The 20,027-nt window shown below is 39.1% G+C and overlaps 1 protein-coding gene across 2 annotated transcripts in view; it reads left to right on the top strand.

Moving 5' to 3' along the window:
* Window positions 1–16,986, top strand: part of SLC17A8 (solute carrier family 17 member 8) — a 32,385-nt gene extending 15,399 nt beyond the window's left edge. Inside the window, exons 4-12 of one of the 2 annotated variants that reach the window (XM_074901467.1) lie at window positions 4,181–4,295; window positions 4,765–4,852; window positions 6,956–7,042; window positions 7,656–7,795; window positions 9,346–9,495; window positions 11,623–11,755; window positions 13,061–13,171; window positions 14,524–14,651; window positions 15,264–16,986. In XM_074901467.1, coding sequence (XP_074757568.1) covers window positions 4,181–4,295; window positions 4,765–4,852; window positions 6,956–7,042; window positions 7,656–7,795; window positions 9,346–9,495; window positions 11,623–11,755; window positions 13,061–13,171; window positions 14,524–14,651; window positions 15,264–15,599 — 1,288 coding nt within the window. In that variant the 3' untranslated portion in view covers window positions 15,600–16,986. The remainder of the gene's footprint in view (window positions 1–4,180; window positions 4,296–4,764; window positions 4,853–6,955; window positions 7,043–7,655; window positions 7,796–9,345; window positions 9,496–11,622; window positions 11,756–13,060; window positions 13,172–14,523; window positions 14,652–15,263) is intronic. The other variant, XM_074901468.1, reaches the window with a different exon arrangement.
* Window positions 16,987–20,027: the final 3,041 nt, after the last annotated feature.

Raw genomic sequence — 20,027 nt, 5'->3', positions numbered from 1 at the left:
TACACTGTAACTCAATGTATTTTGTCAGTGGACTACTTCCTAAGGTACATGTTGTGCATATGCACAGAAGGCTGTATTTCTGTCCCCATGAGAGTTTCAGACTCAGTCTAATGCTATATTACACAATCACATTATGGATTTGACTATCATAACTGGGTTTAGAAGAAGAATTTGCTGAGAAACAGAATGTCCCAAAAGCTGAGCTCAAAGAGAATTTCTGTTTGCAGTAACAGGGTTCACAAATCCGGCTAACTCTATGTTTTTCCTTTATTCCTTGTCTACCCAACCATTTTCAGCTTGGGTAGATTCACCAGTGGTGCCATGTTCCTGTTTCAGAAGGGTTATTTGCTAAGACACAGGGCAGGAACCCAAGAGATCTGGGCCCAGTCTGTGAACCCACCAGCCCTAAAGAGACAAATGCTTTATTCTGTCCCAGCTGCACTCTGGCAATGAGCTGTACTATTCTATCCTATTACTGACATTACAGATTTAGGTACAAACAATTTTGTCACCTGTTTGTTGCATCTGCTCAGCACTGTGCAACTTCGAACATACATAGATGCCCCCATCCCAGGCACTTCTCTAATGCAAATAATTATCTGTAATAATGTGGGATTCAAATGGATCTCAGAACAGCTTAAAATATTTAGTGCTTTATGATTTTGCACTAAAACCTTCTAACACAAACTAATTTGCTTTATACATTTATCCAAATTTGTGTAGGTCTGAATTACTTCAAAAAGTTCATGAATTGTTTAGTGACAGTATCCCTTTAACTTGCTGCTTATCCTCAAACATGCATCTAAACGTAATTTCATCATTGTTTGGTGGTGACAAGGATACATGAATCATAAGGTGTCTCCTGATACTGGTTTTCAGGCCCTGCTGGGCAGAGAAGTCTGTTGCTGAAGAAGTCTGTTTTGACCCTAAGGTGGCAGGTGGCCGGGGATCACAGCAGAGAGAAGAATACGCAGATTAATTGAAAAGAAATGGGATATTTTTAGTCATGGTGGGAACCAACTTCTTTGGAATAAATAGCAGTGAACTGCTGGAAAGATGCTGCCTGTTTATGAAAACACTGCTCAATCTCTTAAATAGTAGCAGAAGAGTGACTGGTTCTAACTCAGTGCAAATGATGCATTTACAACCTAGGCATATTAAGAGTTGGCACTAAATGATGTAGCAGAGATTGGAAACTCAGTCTTCAGAGCTAGCTGTTTGGACAATTAAACACATTCTCTTTCTTACAGCTTATTCTTTCATGTGCTTATTAATTTACATAGTTTCCTGTAGTTCCCTGAGACTGCCCAACAGCATTACAATAACAAACCCGATATTTCTATTAGTGGCAAGAAGCAAGGTGCAAAACTCTTATTCGCTGATCATAATAGAGAACTAAGTAATACTTGTTTCTTAGTTAAATGTTTACTTGACTTGAAAGCAGTCTCCTAAATGTCAAGATATGATCATAGGCTTTGTATTCTACTTCGTATTTTCAGTCTGTTTTCTATATAAATCCATTCCTTTGTCACTTCTCTCTGCCAGTCTATGCAGCCTCTTTGCTTTTGTGTTCATCTGTTGAGCACTTTCTTGTCATTCAGATTACCAGCTGCCTAGGCATATACTGTTGTTTTTGTCAATAGGTGTAGTGAATTTAGATAAAACAATGCTGATCTCTGACTGTAGATTCTTTGCACTATAATACTACCATCAATCCTACTGTGAATAATAAGACCAGATTCAAAAAATGAAATAACATATACTTCCTGTGAGTAAGTTTTCAAAAAGAGACTGAAACATAAACAATTTAAATCAAAGAAAAGGGAAGGGAAGGGAAGGGAAGGGAAGGGAAGGGAAGGGAAGGGAAGGGAAGGGAAGGGAAGGGAAGGGAAGGGAAGGGAAGGGAAGGGAAGGGAAGAAGAGAAGAGAAGAGAAGAGAAGAGAAGAGAAGAGAAGAGAAGAGAAGAGAAGAGAAGAGAAGAGAAGAGAAGAGAAGAGAAGGAAAAGAAGAAAAGAAAGAAAAGAAAAGAAAAGAAAAGAAAAGAAAAGAAAAGAAAAGAAAAGAAAAGAAAAGAAAAGAAAAGAAAAGAAAAGAAAAGAAAAGAAAAGAAAAGAAAAGAAAAGAAAAGAAAAGAAAAGAAAAGAAAAGAAAAGAAAAGAAAAGAAAAGAAAAGAAAAGAAAAGGAGAATGGCAACAAAAGATTTTAAAAGTGGAGCATGATAAACAGCTATGCATAATATGATCTGTGTATGTCTTTGGCAGAAAAATCAAAAGACAGAGAAACACTGCTGTTGTCCAAATTATATGATTTCTAATCATATATCTGCCTTACACCATTCATATATCAGAAAGAATCTTAGTGTGTCTTTCTGAAATGCCACAATATAACAAGACAATTCAAATCTTGTTAAAAGTCACCGAATTTGAGTAGTTTGAAAAAGGAACATGAATTATGGTCCACAAATAGTAGCATGCTGCTAGCTAACATCCGTGTAGCTAGGAGTTGATGGCCTTGAACAAAAGAGTCTGCTTTATTCTCAGGGTGTCACCTTGAGTCTTGGAGCAAGACAGGGCAGCTTTGGGCTGACCTCCCATATTTTAAGTGCTGTGGTCCCTAGGGCCACCAACTGCTGCAACTTTTTATCTGCAGAATGAAAGATCTCCCACACAAAGGCAGTCTTCAGGGAGCCAGACATGGTTGCTTTGAATTTCAGACAACACAAAGAAGACAGTAAACTACTGAGGATTAGTAGTAATCCATTCAATTTAAATGGTGCTTGGCAGATGTGGAGAATATCTATTGCCAGTTCTGATATTCTTCAGTGCTCTAACAGGATCTTAGAGAGAATCATCACGTAGATGAGCTTCCATAGATTCTGGATTAATGAATTCTTGATATTCAGAGAGTGCATGACACAGCTACTGAACCCCATTTGTTGCACGGAAAGGAAACCCAAGGCTTCAATCAGCCAGATATGAAGATACATGAAATCTAATCAATCAAATACAGCTCATTCCTACTAATGGTAGTAATCTTAATGATTGTTCCAGCTGGTTGTTCCCAGTCTCTTTCTCGCTTTCCGGTGGTGTTTTTTGTGGTGCAGCAGCCTCACTTTTCAAATGAGCATCTCAGATGTCCTTTCATGAGCTGTGCACCCAGAGATGCTTTTCTCTTGCACTGCAGCATCAGTGTCTAGCAAACCTGCAGCCCATGCCATACTGAAATGACTGCCCTGTAGCCTCGCTGTCTTTCATGTCTAGCGTCACTGTTGTTTATTATTGACACAGGGCAGTAAGTGTGTACCACTCTTCAGTTAAACACCAGAAAGCCCGTGTCTGTGCCAGGAAGAGCTCTCACTGACCGCAGTGAGGCAGACATGGCTTTGAGTGCTACCCCACAGTGTCTGAGTGGCCTGGGCTTTCAGGGATGTTGCTTGGATCCATTACCACTACATGGAGGTTTCTGCTGCTTGTTTCTCTGAGGGATGCTAACATTTGGGAGGCAGCAAATGATTTCCCAAAGGCACTGGGCCCCCGGTGCACTTAGAACCTTGACTGACTTGGGCTGATCAGCACCAAGTTCTCTGCGCAAGCAGGGTAATAAAATGTTTATACCATGTTTTTCACATAAGTTGTTTCGTAGAAATGCCCATTCTATGTCATAGTCACAAAGGACACTTGCAGCTGTGATTTAGAGAAGTGATGATGGAAAGGAGTTGATCTTAAGCAGCCATGTTATACATTACAGCAGCAGCAAGTGGAACTAATCAGCACATGCCCATGTTCAGAGAGGCATTTAAACCAGACTTTAGCTGATTTAAGTTAAACTCTGCTGATATAACAGAATTTAAGTATTTTTCAGGATAAGAATGCTTCTCTCAGGTCAGGACTCATATGACCAGCTTAGCCTCCAGTACCAACATCCATGTCTATTCCTCCGATACAAAGAAAAATCCAGCATCTTTGTTTAAGTACATATAAAACTTTTGTTACATTCAGAGAAGAAAATGTATTGACCACATGGGGATTTATCCCCTTTTGCCAATAAGGGGGCTCTGCAAGTATTTGGTTGGTGAGATTGTGGTATATGAGGCTGTGTCTGTTACTGTACCTGAAAACAGCATTGCTTCTGAAAAGCAGAATATAACTATATTCCCTTTCATGTTACTTTTTCCATAGGGTATTTGGAGCAGCTATCTTTCTAACATCTACACTGAACATGTTCATCCCTTCTGCAGCAAGAGTGCATTATGGCTGTGTGATGTTTGTAAGGATTCTGCAAGGTCTGGTGGAGGTAGGAGCAGTCACCATTTTGGTCTTTTCATACATCATTTGGTTTTGGAGATTTGGTTCTAAAAAGTCATAAGATATTTTTGTCAGGTTTTCTGATCAATCTACATTTTTACCTGTTCCTCATATTTAGGATGACTTTTTAAAATCATATTCATTTATATTTTAAAGTTTATTTAAAAAGAAATAAAAAGTTTAGGTTTCTGGTGCTGCAGTTTGATCCATTCTAGTTTACTTTTGCCATCCACGGCATGTACCAAACAGAATTTTTACCCCAAAACACATTATCATTTAAGTGATTATCCAAATAAGTCTGACATCTTTGTACCCAAATATTAAAGCTCTTCTGGGCTTACCTAACCCTTCCAACATCATTCCATGGTGACAGCTAGACAAGTTGGGACAGTATCAGCAAGTACTTGAAGTAGGAATGCAGTGAAAACAAATCATATGATGTGTGAAATGTCTGCCAGGGTGTCACCTACCCAGCCTGCCATGGGATGTGGAGTAAGTGGGCTCCTCCGCTGGAGAGAAGCAGGTTGGCCACCACATCATTCTGTGGTAAGTTGATAGGCTTATATCATTTATGTAAGTACATATACCTATTAGACATATTTTATTAATTTCATGATTTAGAAGAGAAATGCAAACCCTCTGCCCTTTGCTTGTATTCAACTTGTATTCTGAGCTCAGGAACCTGAGAGTCATTTTGTTTCCTATGCCATCAGAATGGCTCCCATAGTAAATGAAAATGAGTTTAGAGGTGTCACATGAGAGAAATCCCACTTCCAATTTTATTTTTTTTTTGCTTCACCCTTAGGAAAAAATTATCTTAAAAGAACCTGAGTACTTTAGGCTGGCTGCTCAATATATTGCAGTTGAGGTGATGTAACATGTTGCAACTGCCTGTTTTGCTTCACTCTATTTTGAATTATGATCAGGTTTGTACTTTTCTCTCTTCTCTGATTTCCTTTCCAATGTTGACGACTGGTCTTCTGGAAGACGGCTTGTGGGAAATTTCAGAAGACTTTGGGGAGAGGAACCTAGTGGAAAGATGGGACAAATCAAACTATCTCATTCCCTTTGGAATGTTTCTAGCCTCTGGCAAGAGCCTTAAACCTTGATATGAAGAAGGGAGCAGGAGGTTTTACACTTTATTCTTCAAGGAAGATACCCTCTTTTTGCTTACAGCCACACTAATGAAAAAAAAAAAAAAAAAAAAGGAGGAGGTTCTACTTTTAATTCCATCCTCCAAGTAGCAGATTTTGCCACGAGTCACTTTGGGCTACCACAGTTTCTTGCCAGAAAAGACTACTGTGAGGGTCATACCTGTCTGGCCCTTTCCCAGGTCTAGTTGGAACTGTCCCCTCCTCATACACTCTTCTACCTAATGTATTCACCTTCTTTTGGTAACCCTGCAATTAGCTGTTAATTCCAGGGAAAACAGTGAATGTTAGTACAGCTCCAGGATAGATTTGAGTAGATGGCTAAATGTAGGGAAGGTAAGGCATAGTCCAAATGTACTCCCTCTGCTTTTTTACGCTAAAAACTCCAGATATGAAGAATACAAGGCAGGAATGGTTTGGCTGTAATTTCAAATGCAGTGTGTAGGCACTGAAGAACAAAGCACTGCTCGTTACTTCACTCTGTCGTTTCCCTCTAAGACACCCTCATCATCTGTATTTGATGTGACCCTTCCCATTTGTAACAGGGAAATTGGAATGGTGAGTGGATGAATTACACAGAAATGAAGGAGAAGGGTCACTGTGAACCATTGGAGAGAAGTATTTGCTAATGAGTAGAGCATTACCAAATGTTTGTTAACAAAGTATGTTAGACTCTCAAAACTACAAGTATCTCATTTCCTAGAATAATTCAGAGCAACACTTTTTACATGTGAAGCCACTAGTACCATCTTGCGCTGAACCCAAATGTCCAGATTGTATGAATTTTTCCTAGGATCTTCATGGAAATTCCTTTCCAAGCACTTAAATACTCATCTCTTCTACAAGTCACTTGGAAATATATTTTACCAGTATTACATATTTCTCAATCAGAAACCTTGGCACAGACCACTTTTTATCCTTCTTTTTCCTATCAATTTTCGTCTATTGCAGCTATTTGTTCATGCCACGGATAGGAACTAAACATGGTTAAACAGACTCAGGGCTGGTCTGAACACCACCTCTGCTAGCAGCACTTGTGGGATCATAGGGCTAGAGCCATGACAAGAGCCCCCCAGCATATCTGCAACCATCAGGATTTCTGGACACCAAGAACGTTTCTGAAATTTGGACATTAGCTTCTCACCTCATATGTCACGGTGTTAGGAGGGATTGCCCACTTCAGCGCACACAGCTTATGCCTGCATGGTTGTTTACCATCAGTTCCAGCTTTGTAAATTCCATTTACCTACAGGGCACAGCCGTTCTAGCTGCAAAATGAGACTGGTGATCCCACACCACTGAGAGCCAGTCCTTCCCACCACCCCAAGCCAGATTTTACAGTTGCCATCCCATTCCCTACGTTAACAAGAAAGCATGGTGCTGATCAGAGAGGGACATTTCTTCCTGCCCCTACGAGCACCTTCCTGGATCATCTGCACAGGGAGCTGAGCTCATCTATCAAAGCTGACATGTTTTCTTAATCTTTTTTTTTCCTCAGGGTCTTATGCAGGTGCAGTGGTCGCCATGCCACTGGCAGGTGTGCTGGTACAGTATATAGGATGGTCATCAGTCTTTTATATTTATGGTGAGTTACTTAACATAAAGGATCCCTTTGACTAGACTGGTACTGCCGGGAGTTTTGTTAAACTTGTATAACATGTATGGATCAAAGCTGTTTTGGTGAATGATGTTGCAAATCGATATTCCAATTTATTCCCCACTTATTGCAGCTTCTGAAAGCTTTTATCTTGTAATCATCTGTTGTAAAATGTTTTAAAATTGTTATGACCAGGCTACAGTCCATGGTCACCCAATGATGGGGTTGGATGCAGTTGCAAAGGTTGCTCTGTAGCACAAACCCTCACACAATACGTGTCCTGGAGCACACACTAACAGCAAATACTACAGCAGATACTGCTGATGGGTAGCTGAATGCGTCGGAAACCTTCTGCCCTGAGACATCTGCCCCATGCTGCCCACCCTTTGTAAAAGCAGTGCGAAGTGGTCTTATCACAGGGATAAATGCTTGCTCAAATGCTTTGCAAGCAGGCATACAATGCACACAGAGTTAGTTACCATATTTTCTTACTTTCCTGGGCATACCTTCTAGCAGATCTGGGTTAACTGGCTCTTGAAACAAACTTTCAGGCCTGCGGATACTGAAGTGTGACTTTGTTTTGCTTTTCCTGCCACTGTAGGAATGTTTGGGATTGTCTGGTACATGTTCTGGCTGCTTCATGCCTATGAGAGCCCTGCTGCACATCCAACAATAACCAATGAAGAAAAGATATATATAGAAACAAGTATTGGAGAAGGAGCCAGTCTAGCTAGTGCAAGTGTAAGTAAAAAAGGCTTTTCTGGTTATAATTTGTGAGAACTTTGCACAGGATAAACATATGACTGGATGGATACTATTAGCCGCTAAAAGCAGCAGAACTATTTGTTGTTGATGTTTAGAGGTGCTTTTTTAATGAGAATTACAGAATCAGACTCATGCATCTGGGCAGGATGAGTTCAGCCACAGGCAAAATACACAGTGCCATTTCAGCTCTTGGCTTCTAGACACTCCCTCATCTAGGGACAGAAAGGAGTGGGGAGAGAGGGGAAACAAATCCAATCTCCTGTTCTTGGGTAACTATCAGGTTGTTCTAAAACATATTAATGGAATTAGCTAAATAAGAAACTGCTTTTTTAGCTCATACTAACGATGATTAAAATTCTGAAAGCTTAAGGACAGGGTTTCTGCCCTGGTCACTCTCATAGCAGCTCAGTAAACTGTTTTAAGACTTTTGTCCTCTCTCTGAGAGGATCCTGGAAGACCCTGGAAACTTAATACTCAAACCTATTTTCCCATCAAACTTCTCTCCATTTCCTTAGATAACTCATTTTTGCTAGTGGTGAGAAACAAAGCTGTTTCTTGATAAACTGTTCCTTCTTGGCTTTTACTCTAGGACATTCTGGAGCAAAAACCTCCAGACTCTTCTCTACATGTTTTGTGCAATATAAAGTACCAGACAGTCCTTTTGGGCATGCTCCTGAAGTTTGGCTGAAGTCACTAAGGTCTTGGCTGGAGACACACACTTATTCCAGGTCATGGTTTTCCCCCTGCTATACAGTGGTTTTACTGCAGAGGACACTAGTACCACCACCATGTGTTCACACACAACCGCAGGCATACTGTTACCTGTAGAACACAACAACCATTTAGAAAAACAAAAGGAGAATGTCAATGTATATTACCATAGTTACATATTTGAGTTTCTGATTTGAATTCTATTACAAGTGAATAGAGCTCTGACGTGGTTTTTGTTCATGCTGAGTGGAGTATTGAGGCATAAATAGAAATTAGAAGTGTTAAAAGCAAGTTATAGAAATTAAATCCTGTACCACAGACTTTTTTTGCTGAATGAAATTAATTGGGTTGAAATAGGTTGAATCGGTTGAATGGATTGAAACCTCTTGCTGTGTTATCACATATTTCTTAGGTTGGATAACCCTTTTTTCACAATCCTTTCAGTGAAATGTCTCAAACTGCATCATGCCAAAAAGTAAGGAATGGGACAAGGTTTTCACTAGTTTTCTTTGGTTCTGTTATTGATCCTGTTATCCCAATAGCAGTACTCCAGAAGACCTTGTGTAATTTCAGTGAGTAATTATAGTACAGCAGTCGTCTTAAAAATCCTAACAATTCTAAGTAAGTTTCTCTACTTGTCTTTTGCCACTAATCGAGGAGATATCTTTCACTTACATTTGTAAGTGTTTTGCAGCGTAAACTGGATGCAATGTACTGGGTAGTCCTGATACTAAAAGAAACTGGGCTCCTTATTCTGTCTTTTACTTACTCAGAAATGCTTTCCATTTTAATTTTTTAATTTTTATTTTTCCTAGAAATTTAGTACTCCCTGGAAGAGATTTTTCACTTCAATGCCAGTTTATGCAATCATTGTGGCAAACTTTTGCAGAAGCTGGACCTTCTATTTGCTCCTTATAAGTCAGCCTGCTTACTTTGAAGAAGTCTTTGGGTTTGCAATAAGCAAGGTAAATGTCTGAGATGAAGCAATGACCTTCAGACCTCACCCTAGGAGATGCACAGTGCTTGAAGAACCCAGATCTCTTTGGAGTCATTACAGTAGATTATGCACAGTAGTTGGAATGGCATATTTCTGGTGATCTTGTAGAATAAAATCTTGCTTGCATCAAATTATTAGTAAAAGGAAGGAACTGAAAAGTTGTTTTGGGAAAGAGCTGATTAAAAATAACCATATGTCATGAAAACCACAAGCTAAGTGAAGTGTCGTCAAATTCTTTTTGGTTTGATATTCCTGACATTGCTGCTTCACACTCCCTCTTCAGAGTATGAATATTTGTTCCAGAAAAGTTTTCCCAACATTCCTTTAAAAAAACTACTTGCTATATTGTAAATTATTTTCAAGCGAGTGTAATCCTGCAAACTGATAAACAACATCATTGTCTGTGTGGTCTGAGAGCACCAGAGTGCCCAGGTTCTGCAATGCTGTTGTGGTATCAGTGACACTCTGAATGGCTAAGTGCAGCATGGAGTTGAAGAACAGGGGTACTAAGACAAAATAGATTTGTTTATTCTGAATTGCCTTTCATAAATGTTAGTCGTATTTCTGTACCCCACTAGTTAAAAACTAGTGTAAAAGTGACTCAATGTCAACATAAGAAGATTACACATCCTAGAAAACAAACTCAAAGTTTTCACTAAACTACTTCGGTAAAGAAAAGCTTCTAGAAGGTGACATGCTGATCACTAAAACTCCACAAAACAGTCTTTTTGCGTATCTGGGATAAGTACCAGAGCTAACAGAAACAGTAAGAACCCTTTGGCAGAAAATTCACCAAGGGGAAGTCACACTCAACCAACTTGATAAACTTGTGATGAAATGACTGGCTTGGTAGATAAGGGGAGAGTAGTGGATATTGTCTACTTAGACTTCAGTAAAGCCTTTGATGCTGTCTCCCATAAGATCCTTATAGACAAGCTGTTGCTGTATGGGCTGGTTGAGCAGAGAGTGAGGTGGATTGAAAACTGGCTGAATGGCCAGGCCCAGAGGGTGATGACCAGTAGCCTGAAGTCGAGTTGGAAGCCAGTATCTAGCAGTGTACCCTAGCGCTCAATACTGGGCCTGGTCCTAGTACTGGGGTATTGGCATCTTCATTAATGATCTGGATGATGGGGCAGAGTGTACCCTCAGCAAGTTTGCAGATGTCACAAAACTGGAAGGAGAGGCTGATACACTAGAAGGTTTTGTTGACATCCAGAGGGACCTTGACTGGTTGGACAAATGTGCTGACAGCAACCTCATGAAGTTCAGCAAGGGTAAGTGCAAAGTATTGCACCTGGGGAGGAATAAACCCATGCAGCAATACATGCTGGAGGGCCACCCATCTAGAAAGCAGCTTTGTAAAAATGGACCTGGGGGTCCTGGTCGACACCAGGTTGAACATGAGCCAGCAATGTGCCCTTGCAGTAAAGAAGGCAAAGGGTATCCTGCACTGCATTAGGCAAAATATTTTCAGCAGGTAGAGGAAGGCAATCTGTCCCCTCTAAACAGCACTGATGAGGCCATACCTGGAGTACTGTATTCAGTTCTGGGCTCCCTAGTACAAGAGAGACATAGACATACCGGAGAGAGTCCAACAAAGGTCCTCAAAGGTGATTAAGGAACTGGAGCCTCTCCAGTTCCCATGAGGAAAGGCTGAGAGCTGGAATTCTTCAGCCTGGAGAAGAGAAGCCTCAGAGGGGGATGTCATCAATGTATACAAACACCTGAAGGGAGGGTGCAAAGAAGACAGAGCCAGGCTTTTCTCAGTAGTGTCCAGTGACAGGACCAGAGGCAGTGGGCACATGCTGAAATACAGGAGATCCCATCTGAACATCAGGAAACACGTTTTTACTCTGAGGGTGACTGAGCACTTGCACAAGTTGCCAAGAGAGGATGTGGAGTCTCCATCCTAAGGTCACCCAGGTCTTGGCTGCAGGTTCTGTTGGATGAAAAGTCTGCAGCCCTTCCCCAAAGATCCAGGAGAAAAATGTGTTCAGTGCGGGGGGGGGGGGGGAAGAGGTATGGTTCCTGCTCTCTTCCTCCTAAATCCTGAGGGAGGACACAAGCAGTAAAGCACTCATTTGTCTAATTTCAGGTTGGCCTTTTGTCTGCAGTTCCTCACATGGTCATGACAATCATTGTACCCATTGGAGGGCAGCTAGCTGACTTCCTACGGAGCAGGAAGATTTTAACCACTACCACTGTAAGGAAGGTCATGAATTGTGGAGGTACTACTGGTTTCTGAAAATACAATATTTCAATTGTGTGCTGCAGTTGATGCAGATATCATAGTCTGGTCCATGTTTAAATGTAACAAGAGACAAATTACTCTAGCTTGCATTTTCAGCTGTTTAGTCTGAAATGTTTAATGGACAGCTGATGTTAGATGTCCTCATGGTATAAATCCTTACTGATATGAGCATGCTTTTGAAGACAGAGGAAGCAAGAAACCTGATTAACAATTAGAAGGGTAACAAGAACTGGTCCAGAAGAGTAGTGTGATGAAACAGGCCTTATCCTGCAATTTCATACAGACAAAGCTAACCATGTACTGTGGTCCTGAAGAGAACCCTTCCCAGTGGATACAGCTTTGCAAAAATTGGCCATGTTCCCGTGTGCTACTTCCAGCAGAATCCACTGGCAAGCTTACTCTGGAAAGGGTGGGTAAAAGAAAGGCAGAGGACAGACAGACTCATTTTTACTCAGCACAAAATAGTTTGTTTCCAGTTCAGTCACTGAACTGAAAAATCAATGACATCTATATGTAAGGAAGATACTAAATTAGAGCAAAAATTTTAAGCCAGATAACCCGTGGAGTCACCCTCCTCTGCCAGTTCCTGGTTTACATTATTTATGGATGGCACAGGCTGCCCAAAATAAAGATGCCTGCAGTCTGAGATGCCATGCAGCTTGGCTATGCATCTTCACAAAAGATTCTCACATTCACTGTATTTTCAGGTCATAGTTACATTGTCATTAAAGAAGAAACAAAAAATACCCAAACCTACAAAAAAAAGCAGAAGAATTGAAATGCTGCATACTAGAAAATATGTAGTAATGGCAGAGAATGGAAGTTCACTGTGATACTCAGGGATACCCTACTGGGTTGGTGGCACACTTGTCTGAAAAGTGGCTTTTGTTCCATTTGCCAAGAACATCTCACATCACTACAGTCATGAGAAATTGAAGGCAAGAAGTATTTTTCTCCTTTGCCTATCATGTTTTTGTGTTTGTGAATTTTTCAGCACTATGCACAGAACCACTTTTTCCTTATTTCCCTACAGTGCTCAGTGAGCTGACTTCAGCAATTGCTTGGGTCATTTACACTGCAATGAGGAGAAAAAGAATTTTCTCAAACAATAAATATTCAAATATTTCTGTGAATCCACAAAGCTGCCAAGTATGTTCAAGGATATCTATAAGATATGAAATAATTTTGTCACATTTTAAGTTGCTTTCCTGGCTAGACCTTATTAGTATCTCTGACCAATAGTAATTTAAAAGTAATTTATTCCCCTGTGTTTCATTTGAAGGCTTTGGGATGGAAGCAACCTTGCTTTTGGTGGTTGGTTTTTCTCATACAAAAAGTGTGGCTATTTCTTTTCTGGTGTTAGCAGTAGGCTTCAGTGGCTTTGCAATTTCAGGTAAGAATTAATCTTGTTATTGGTTTTACTCTTAGTGATAAAAGTGATGCTGTTATCCTCACTATTGTTACTATCATCACTTCTATTATTGTTTACTTTTAGAGTGGCTGTTTATGGGATATTCTCTACTTCTTCTCATATCAGAAATTTACTTCAGTATCTATGAAACGTGTTGCACATAGGACATGAAGCTTTGAAAGAACCTGTTCTTTATTGATTCCAGTTTATATCAGATTTGTGCTGTTATCTTCTAATATACTTTCATCGTGTCAGCCACCATTTCTTCTTCCATTAACAGTATCCCTAAAAGGAGAGAGAGAGAATTACTCTGGAATAAATAGTGTCTCAAAGGCTATCAGTTGCAACCCTGCTCCCACCTATAGCTGCCAGTTTCTTGCTTTCTAGGTCATCCTTCTCTGTTGTGTCCTATAACCAGCACTTTTCCAGAACAGTTGTTTCTAACATTTCATGCATCTCACCTGTCTCAGACTGACTTTTGCAGCTCTGTCAGTACCATCGCTATCAAAAAACTCCTTTTAGTTATGAAGATGCAAGGCCATCAGTTAGCAGACTACCAAGAAGAGGGATCTACTGAGCAAAACTGGCCAGCAGAGTAACTGCCGGTCTTCAATTTTTTCAGGATTATGCAGATGGTAATAAGTTTTGCTACTCAGTTACAAGGTGCTTGCACAGCAGACTATTTCTATCAATCAGTTTTTATTGTAGGATTTTCCCAGTACTCAACTTTTACTGCATTTAATACTATGGACTTGAAATTCATCGTCCTTTTTTGTGATCATCCATAGCTCATATGACTAAGTTTCATTATCTAAAGCAAGATATTTATCTGAGATTATTTTTTCTATTTGTTTCTATTTCTTAATAAAATATTTTCTGAGAAGATACACTACAGTAAGGGTAATTCTTTTTCCTACAGGTTTATACTCTGTTTTTTTATTATATTGTTAAACTGCTACTTAAAGTACTGGAAAATGTGTATTGAAAACCACTACTAACTAAAAAAAAAATAATATATCAGACATTTGAAAAACATGAGGCATAAATTCCTTAATAAATATGTTTGCTGAGTGCATTGTTTCAGTATGAGAAGATGGGAAACACAGATACATGATCCCCATAGGTGGGGAAAAAACAGGTTTTGAAAAAGAATAAAGAATTGCAACATATCTTCCACCTTTATCACCAAGAAAATACTACACTCCTTTCTCATATATATGGTAATGGGGTTTCCTCCATTTTTCAGGCTTCTTCAGCCAGAACAGCTGTTGAAAGCCCTGTTGGCCTGGTAGCGCAAAGCTGTATAGTGGTCCATTGTCTCTCATTTGTTGTAGGATTCAATGTGAATCACTTGGACATAGCTCCGCGTTATGCCAGCATTCTGATGGGGATCTCCAATGGCGTGGGGACGCTGTCGGGCATGGTGTGCCCGCTCATTGTTGGTGCAATGACGAAACATAAGGTAACATTTCTTCATGTTTTCTTGGAAAAGGATTAGGTAATGTAACAAAAGTGAAGACATTTTGAAGCTTCCTGGGAACTCCATTTCATCATTGATCTCTGCAGCTGTTTTCTGTTGCTGTTTGTTTTAAATATTGACTTTTACAATATGATGAGGTCCAGATTCTTGGCTATTATAAACTATCCATCTGTGTAGGGAGGTATTATTTTATACCACCTGATGTTGGGTCTCTGCAATATCTCCACTCTACTGGGTAATTCTTATAGGACCTGGGAAACTCATCTATAACACATCCCTGGTAGGGTTCCTAAGCAATCCCTGACCTATAGTAAGATTAATCAGTTGTTAAAGAAATCCCTACATTTTCATCTTCATGAATATTTCACATGCAAGAGAGAAACTTCACTGTGAGAAAAAAAAAAAAGTTTTATTTTATTAGCTGTTATGAAAAAAAAATTCTTCACAATGACTCTCATAAATTGTTCTATCTGTAACATCAGGATTCAAACAGTGATCATGGTCATTGTTCAATATGTGCTAATTCATGGTCTAATTCAGAGAGTAATACTTCTTTTCACTGCAAACTTAATGAGACCTGCACCGTTCTTTCAGACCCGGGAAGAATGGCAAAACGTCTTTCTGATCGCAGCCCTAGTGCATTACAGTGGAGTGATATTTTATGCTATCTTTGCTTCTGGGGAGAAGCAGGAATGGGCTGACCCTGAAAACCTCAATGAAGAGAAATGTGGCATAATTGATCAGGATGAACTAGCTGAAGAAACAGAGATGAACAATGAAACTTTTGTAAGTCCAAAGAAAACGTATGGTGCTACCAGTCAAAACAATGTACAGAGAAGGGAATGGAGAAAGCAAAAGCAAGTTACTCAAGACATGGAAGAACAGACTTCTTACCATTACGAAAATGGGAATTTTCAAGATTTGTCATAATACTTGAAATTGTTAATTGAGTTGGTTTGTATAGCAGCTACTCCCATCCTCCCCTTCTACCCCAAATCATCTGGTATCTGTATTTATTTTCTTATTCAATCCTGTAACATCTGGCCATGTGACTAGATAAAAGGGGTGGTAGTTCCCTTCTAATACTATGGCAGAGGGCTAACAACAATGGGAGTGGAAGAAGTGATATTAAATCCTTGCTCAGCCATCATATCCTCTTGGGAGGAACTCCTGCACCCGTTAGGAGAAGACCAGCCTTGGCAGGGCTCCTGCCTGGTGCAAGCCTATAACTGTAGGAGTATGGAGTGCCCTCATCTTCTCGCCTGAACTGAGAAATGACAAGGTCATACCACATGGTGGATCCACAGTGATATATATAATTACCAGGGCTCCAGTGGCATGAAAGTCTGCCCTGAGTGGCCCTGCTTTGACTTTTTAGGATTCCTGTAGTTTAGCATTTGAGCTTCTTAATTGATGTCAGACTACAAACTCATACTGAAAGAAAATCAATTTTATGGCATTAATTAATTACTAATGGTCACTCAACAAGAGGCAGAGGAAAGTGTAGCAGAGATGGCACAGTATTGCTTCAACAGTTCCTTCAAAGTGGTTGACAGTCTGCTTTATATGCATAGCCCACAGAGTCTGGATAAGGCAATAAAATGGATACTTGTGAGATTTCTCCCCTCCAAAGATTTTGTGCTGGCATGAAATAATTCTGAATCCAAAATCATCGTTAGTGATGCAATATTATTCATCCTTATGAAGGGAAATCTTAGTCCTGTTGGGATTAGATTTCTCACTCAATTCGTTATTGTGAAGTAATTTAAATTTATTTTTCTAGTATTATACTGCTAGAGTTCCTTGTCCCAACCCCAACAGTCCTCCTTTAGGTGAATGAACTTACTTACATGAATAAAGTCTTTAGATCTGGATCTGTAATGTTTCAATGCCTCAGTCTTCCTGTTGCTACAAATGAAGTATTGTACCATTTGAGAGTTAGAGTATCTATGAAAGGTGGTTTGTTTGTTTTGTTGGTTTTTTTTTTTGCCGTTGGTATATGTTTCACAATATAAAGTGGCTTTAGCCTTTTTCTACCATTTTTAGTATCAACCAGTGGAGCATGCTGTATCATCTCAAGCAGCCGCAACTCAGAGACTCATTCTGGCATTAATACTCTTTTCAGAATGGAGAATTTCAGTGAGCTGTGATTTAATTTGTCTTTCATTATGATTACTGCTTCATTAAATTCAAGTGAAAGCTATCCTGTCTAACCTATGATGTGCTTTGTGATGTTTCAGTATTATTGTTCTCATGTACCATATATAGCCACTGTGATGCACATGAGATTTGAACACTTCTAACATGCATTTTGCTATTTTGTTCAAGCACAATTGAATATCATGAGTGGAATTACACTTGTACATTCATTTGAATCCATGGATTATTTATCTTCCCTACAAATGTAATTAAACAGTGAGACCAGGAAGTTAGCTGATTCTCTTTTCATGTCTCTGGTTCCTTTTCTACCCAGCAAAATCCAGTCTACAACTATATATGAGTAAGAAGTAAGGTGAGGTGAATGGATGCATACCTAATTTGAATACAGTGAAAACTTCTTAACTGGTATCAGTAGATAATTTAATGATAGGAGCATTGTTACGGTACAGCTGAATCTTACATTGACACAATGCCATTTATTAATAAGCAATCTCCCAAAATCTTATTGCTTATTCTGTTAGGACAGGAGATAACATTTTTTTCAAAATTGTAAACTTTAGTTTTGACTAGAGTTGCTTATTTCACTACTGATATTTAGAACAGGTATAAGAAAATATTTTCTTTCTTACAGGTTATAGTCAACATCTGGGGATTAAATGGCAGGAGTGTCAGTCAAATGCTCTCACTAATTTATCACAAAAGCTGGACCAGCTACTGTCAAACTATTTTGCAATGTCCACAATTTGCGAAAGAGAGTGGACCATTTCTTTGTATATGCGCAAATCAAACAGCTTCTTCCTCCCTCCCCAATCATGTAACATGCATGTAATTACTACAGAAACTCTTAATAGGGAAAATCATATTATGAAAGGATTTAATATAAGAATCTGTGTAAGTATAATCTGGCAGAGAGATAAGAGAAGACCAGACAATGGACTATTCTAGAAACAGTAATGTTTTCTGAGAAGAAGCATCATTTTTCTGGTAATGAGAAAGGGTAACTGTCCTGTCTCACTAAAAGAAACACAGAGGGAGTGAATGCTGTTGTTATGACAAAGAACTACAGACATCCTGAAAGTTTGGGGAATGGCCAACCAGCACATAAAAGCTTGATCGCCTCTCTGATGAATGTAGCTGCTATTTCTTACTGTTATAGATATGCGCCACAGCTGTCACAAGTGACATGTGATACAGCAAGGAGCTCAGTTTAGCAAGATCACTTCATACCTGAAACAGACTGCACTGATTTAGTTCAGTGAAAGTTTGACTTCAACGGACATTTGAGCAATATTTAATGCCCTGAAAGAAACAGTTTAAAAACATCGGACAAGTTTTTGAATTTAAATTTGCACCTTATTTCTTTTCTAAATTTAACTGCTTCCAGAGGCAGAATATAATCTCTGACCTGTTGAAGTTATGTATAGACCACAATGCTTTTCCAGGCAATCACATTCAGATATTTGGGCTGCCTTTTCCCCTTTCCTTTTCGTCTGTTTAAAATGTTCAGGTGCATTGCATGAAGTGTAAACATCAGCAGTGTTTGAAAGTTAGTTTTCTTTCCTGGAAATCTTTGTCACTTAATCAGCTCTTTGATCTACACAGTGGCTTCCACAATAACTCTGTGAACAAGAATTAAGCCAACTTGTTGGGATCAAACAGGCTTTGTAACTCTAGTATTGCTGGATGTCTCTATCTGCAACTTGCTCCAACAGCCTTTTCTTGTGGGGTCTGAGAAAGCACAGTCACCGAGGGTATTTCTGCTAAAACTTAAATTTAAATTTTTAAAATATGTTAGAATTTGGAATATTACAACAATCAGGCAAACAGCTGGCATTTCTCAACCTGACTATCAAAAAGTCATGGCTCTAATGCTAGTGGATGCAAATAACTCAATGATATTTTCTAAGGAGAAATATTACCTTGATTAAACTTCATTTATTGCATTATTTGCATATTTTTCTGTCCCCATGTCCAAAATAACTGCATATTTCTAAATACAAGACAGCATTTATACACTCAGAGTTTGATTTGAAAATGGCTTTCCAATTGCAGAAGGAAGCAAAATTTGGTTTATATTGGAAAAGAGATCTTAAGCAAGCTAGATAAAAGAATCAGCTCTCTGTATGTGAAATGGTACGACAGGCCACAGAATATTAATTTAAGTCTGAGGAGAGAAAAAGTAAGACAGTAAGTTCTGGATATATGTTGTAAAGTGTTGATCAATGTTGTTATCCACTGACCTTTCTTAGCAAAGAAAGATGCAGCTTTTATTTCCTTGACACCTGATGTTTTCTAGGCACTACTAGCAGAAATTTAATGATTATTAATACTCTTCTTATGTAAGAGTTCAATAAAATATTTCCTGTAGTGATAAAGGGAAAATTAATGACAGAAACAATGAAAACTCGCCTGAGTAGGAACTTATCCAGGGAAATAATCACTTAGTCCAAAAGAACTTCTGGGTAAAAAATACAAGAAGGGCATCCAGATGTTAACAAAGTGCCAGGAGTCTCATGTGTATAACATAATTAATTTGAAAGTAGCAAGGTGAAAATTAATTCAAGGTCATGCAAAATGTGTCATGGCTTCACATGAATGTTTCCAATTGACTCCTGTTGTCAGATAGTTCCAGAGATCTTTAAGTTCAGTCATTATTTTAAGGGAAAATTTGTATAAAATAGATATCTTATTTTTCTTCCCTTTTTTCCAATAAAGACCTTAACTTGAGAGTGCTATTTAATTGTTCATATTTTAAGAGAGAGGAGTGCGTATTTCTTGTAATTAAAAGAACAGAAAGGGGAAAAGAGAAAAAGAGAAAGCAAGTTGCAGCTAAGTGCCAATGAAGACAGAGGTCTGAGGATGGATAAGAAATCGGCTTCCAAATCCTGGAAAGAGAACTTGCAGTCCTCTAGATTTCTGAGTTAAAAACCTACAGGATGGGTCAAGACATGATATTCTGCATCATCCCAAGGTTCAGGGGGTTTACTCAGGTCTCATTTCAAGGTTTAAATCTCATGACAACAGGAACAAATAAATGGAGAGATCAAGTTCATTCTTATGTCATCCAAAATCTTCTGCTGGATTAGATAACACTACTAGTGAGATAACACTACTAACAGTACTGCAGCTCTATATGTACATGCAGAAGACAGTCTGGCAGGCTTCTTTTGGAAAAATACTTTCAATTACTCACATACT

The sequence above is a fragment of the Athene noctua genome, chromosome 3 (genome assembly GCF_965140245.1).
Source record: "Athene noctua chromosome 3, bAthNoc1.hap1.1, whole genome shotgun sequence".
NCBI lineage: Eukaryota > Metazoa > Chordata > Aves > Strigiformes > Strigidae > Athene > Athene noctua.
Note: the sequence above shows the minus strand (reverse complement) of the source record. Positions and strands in the feature narration are given on the sequence as shown.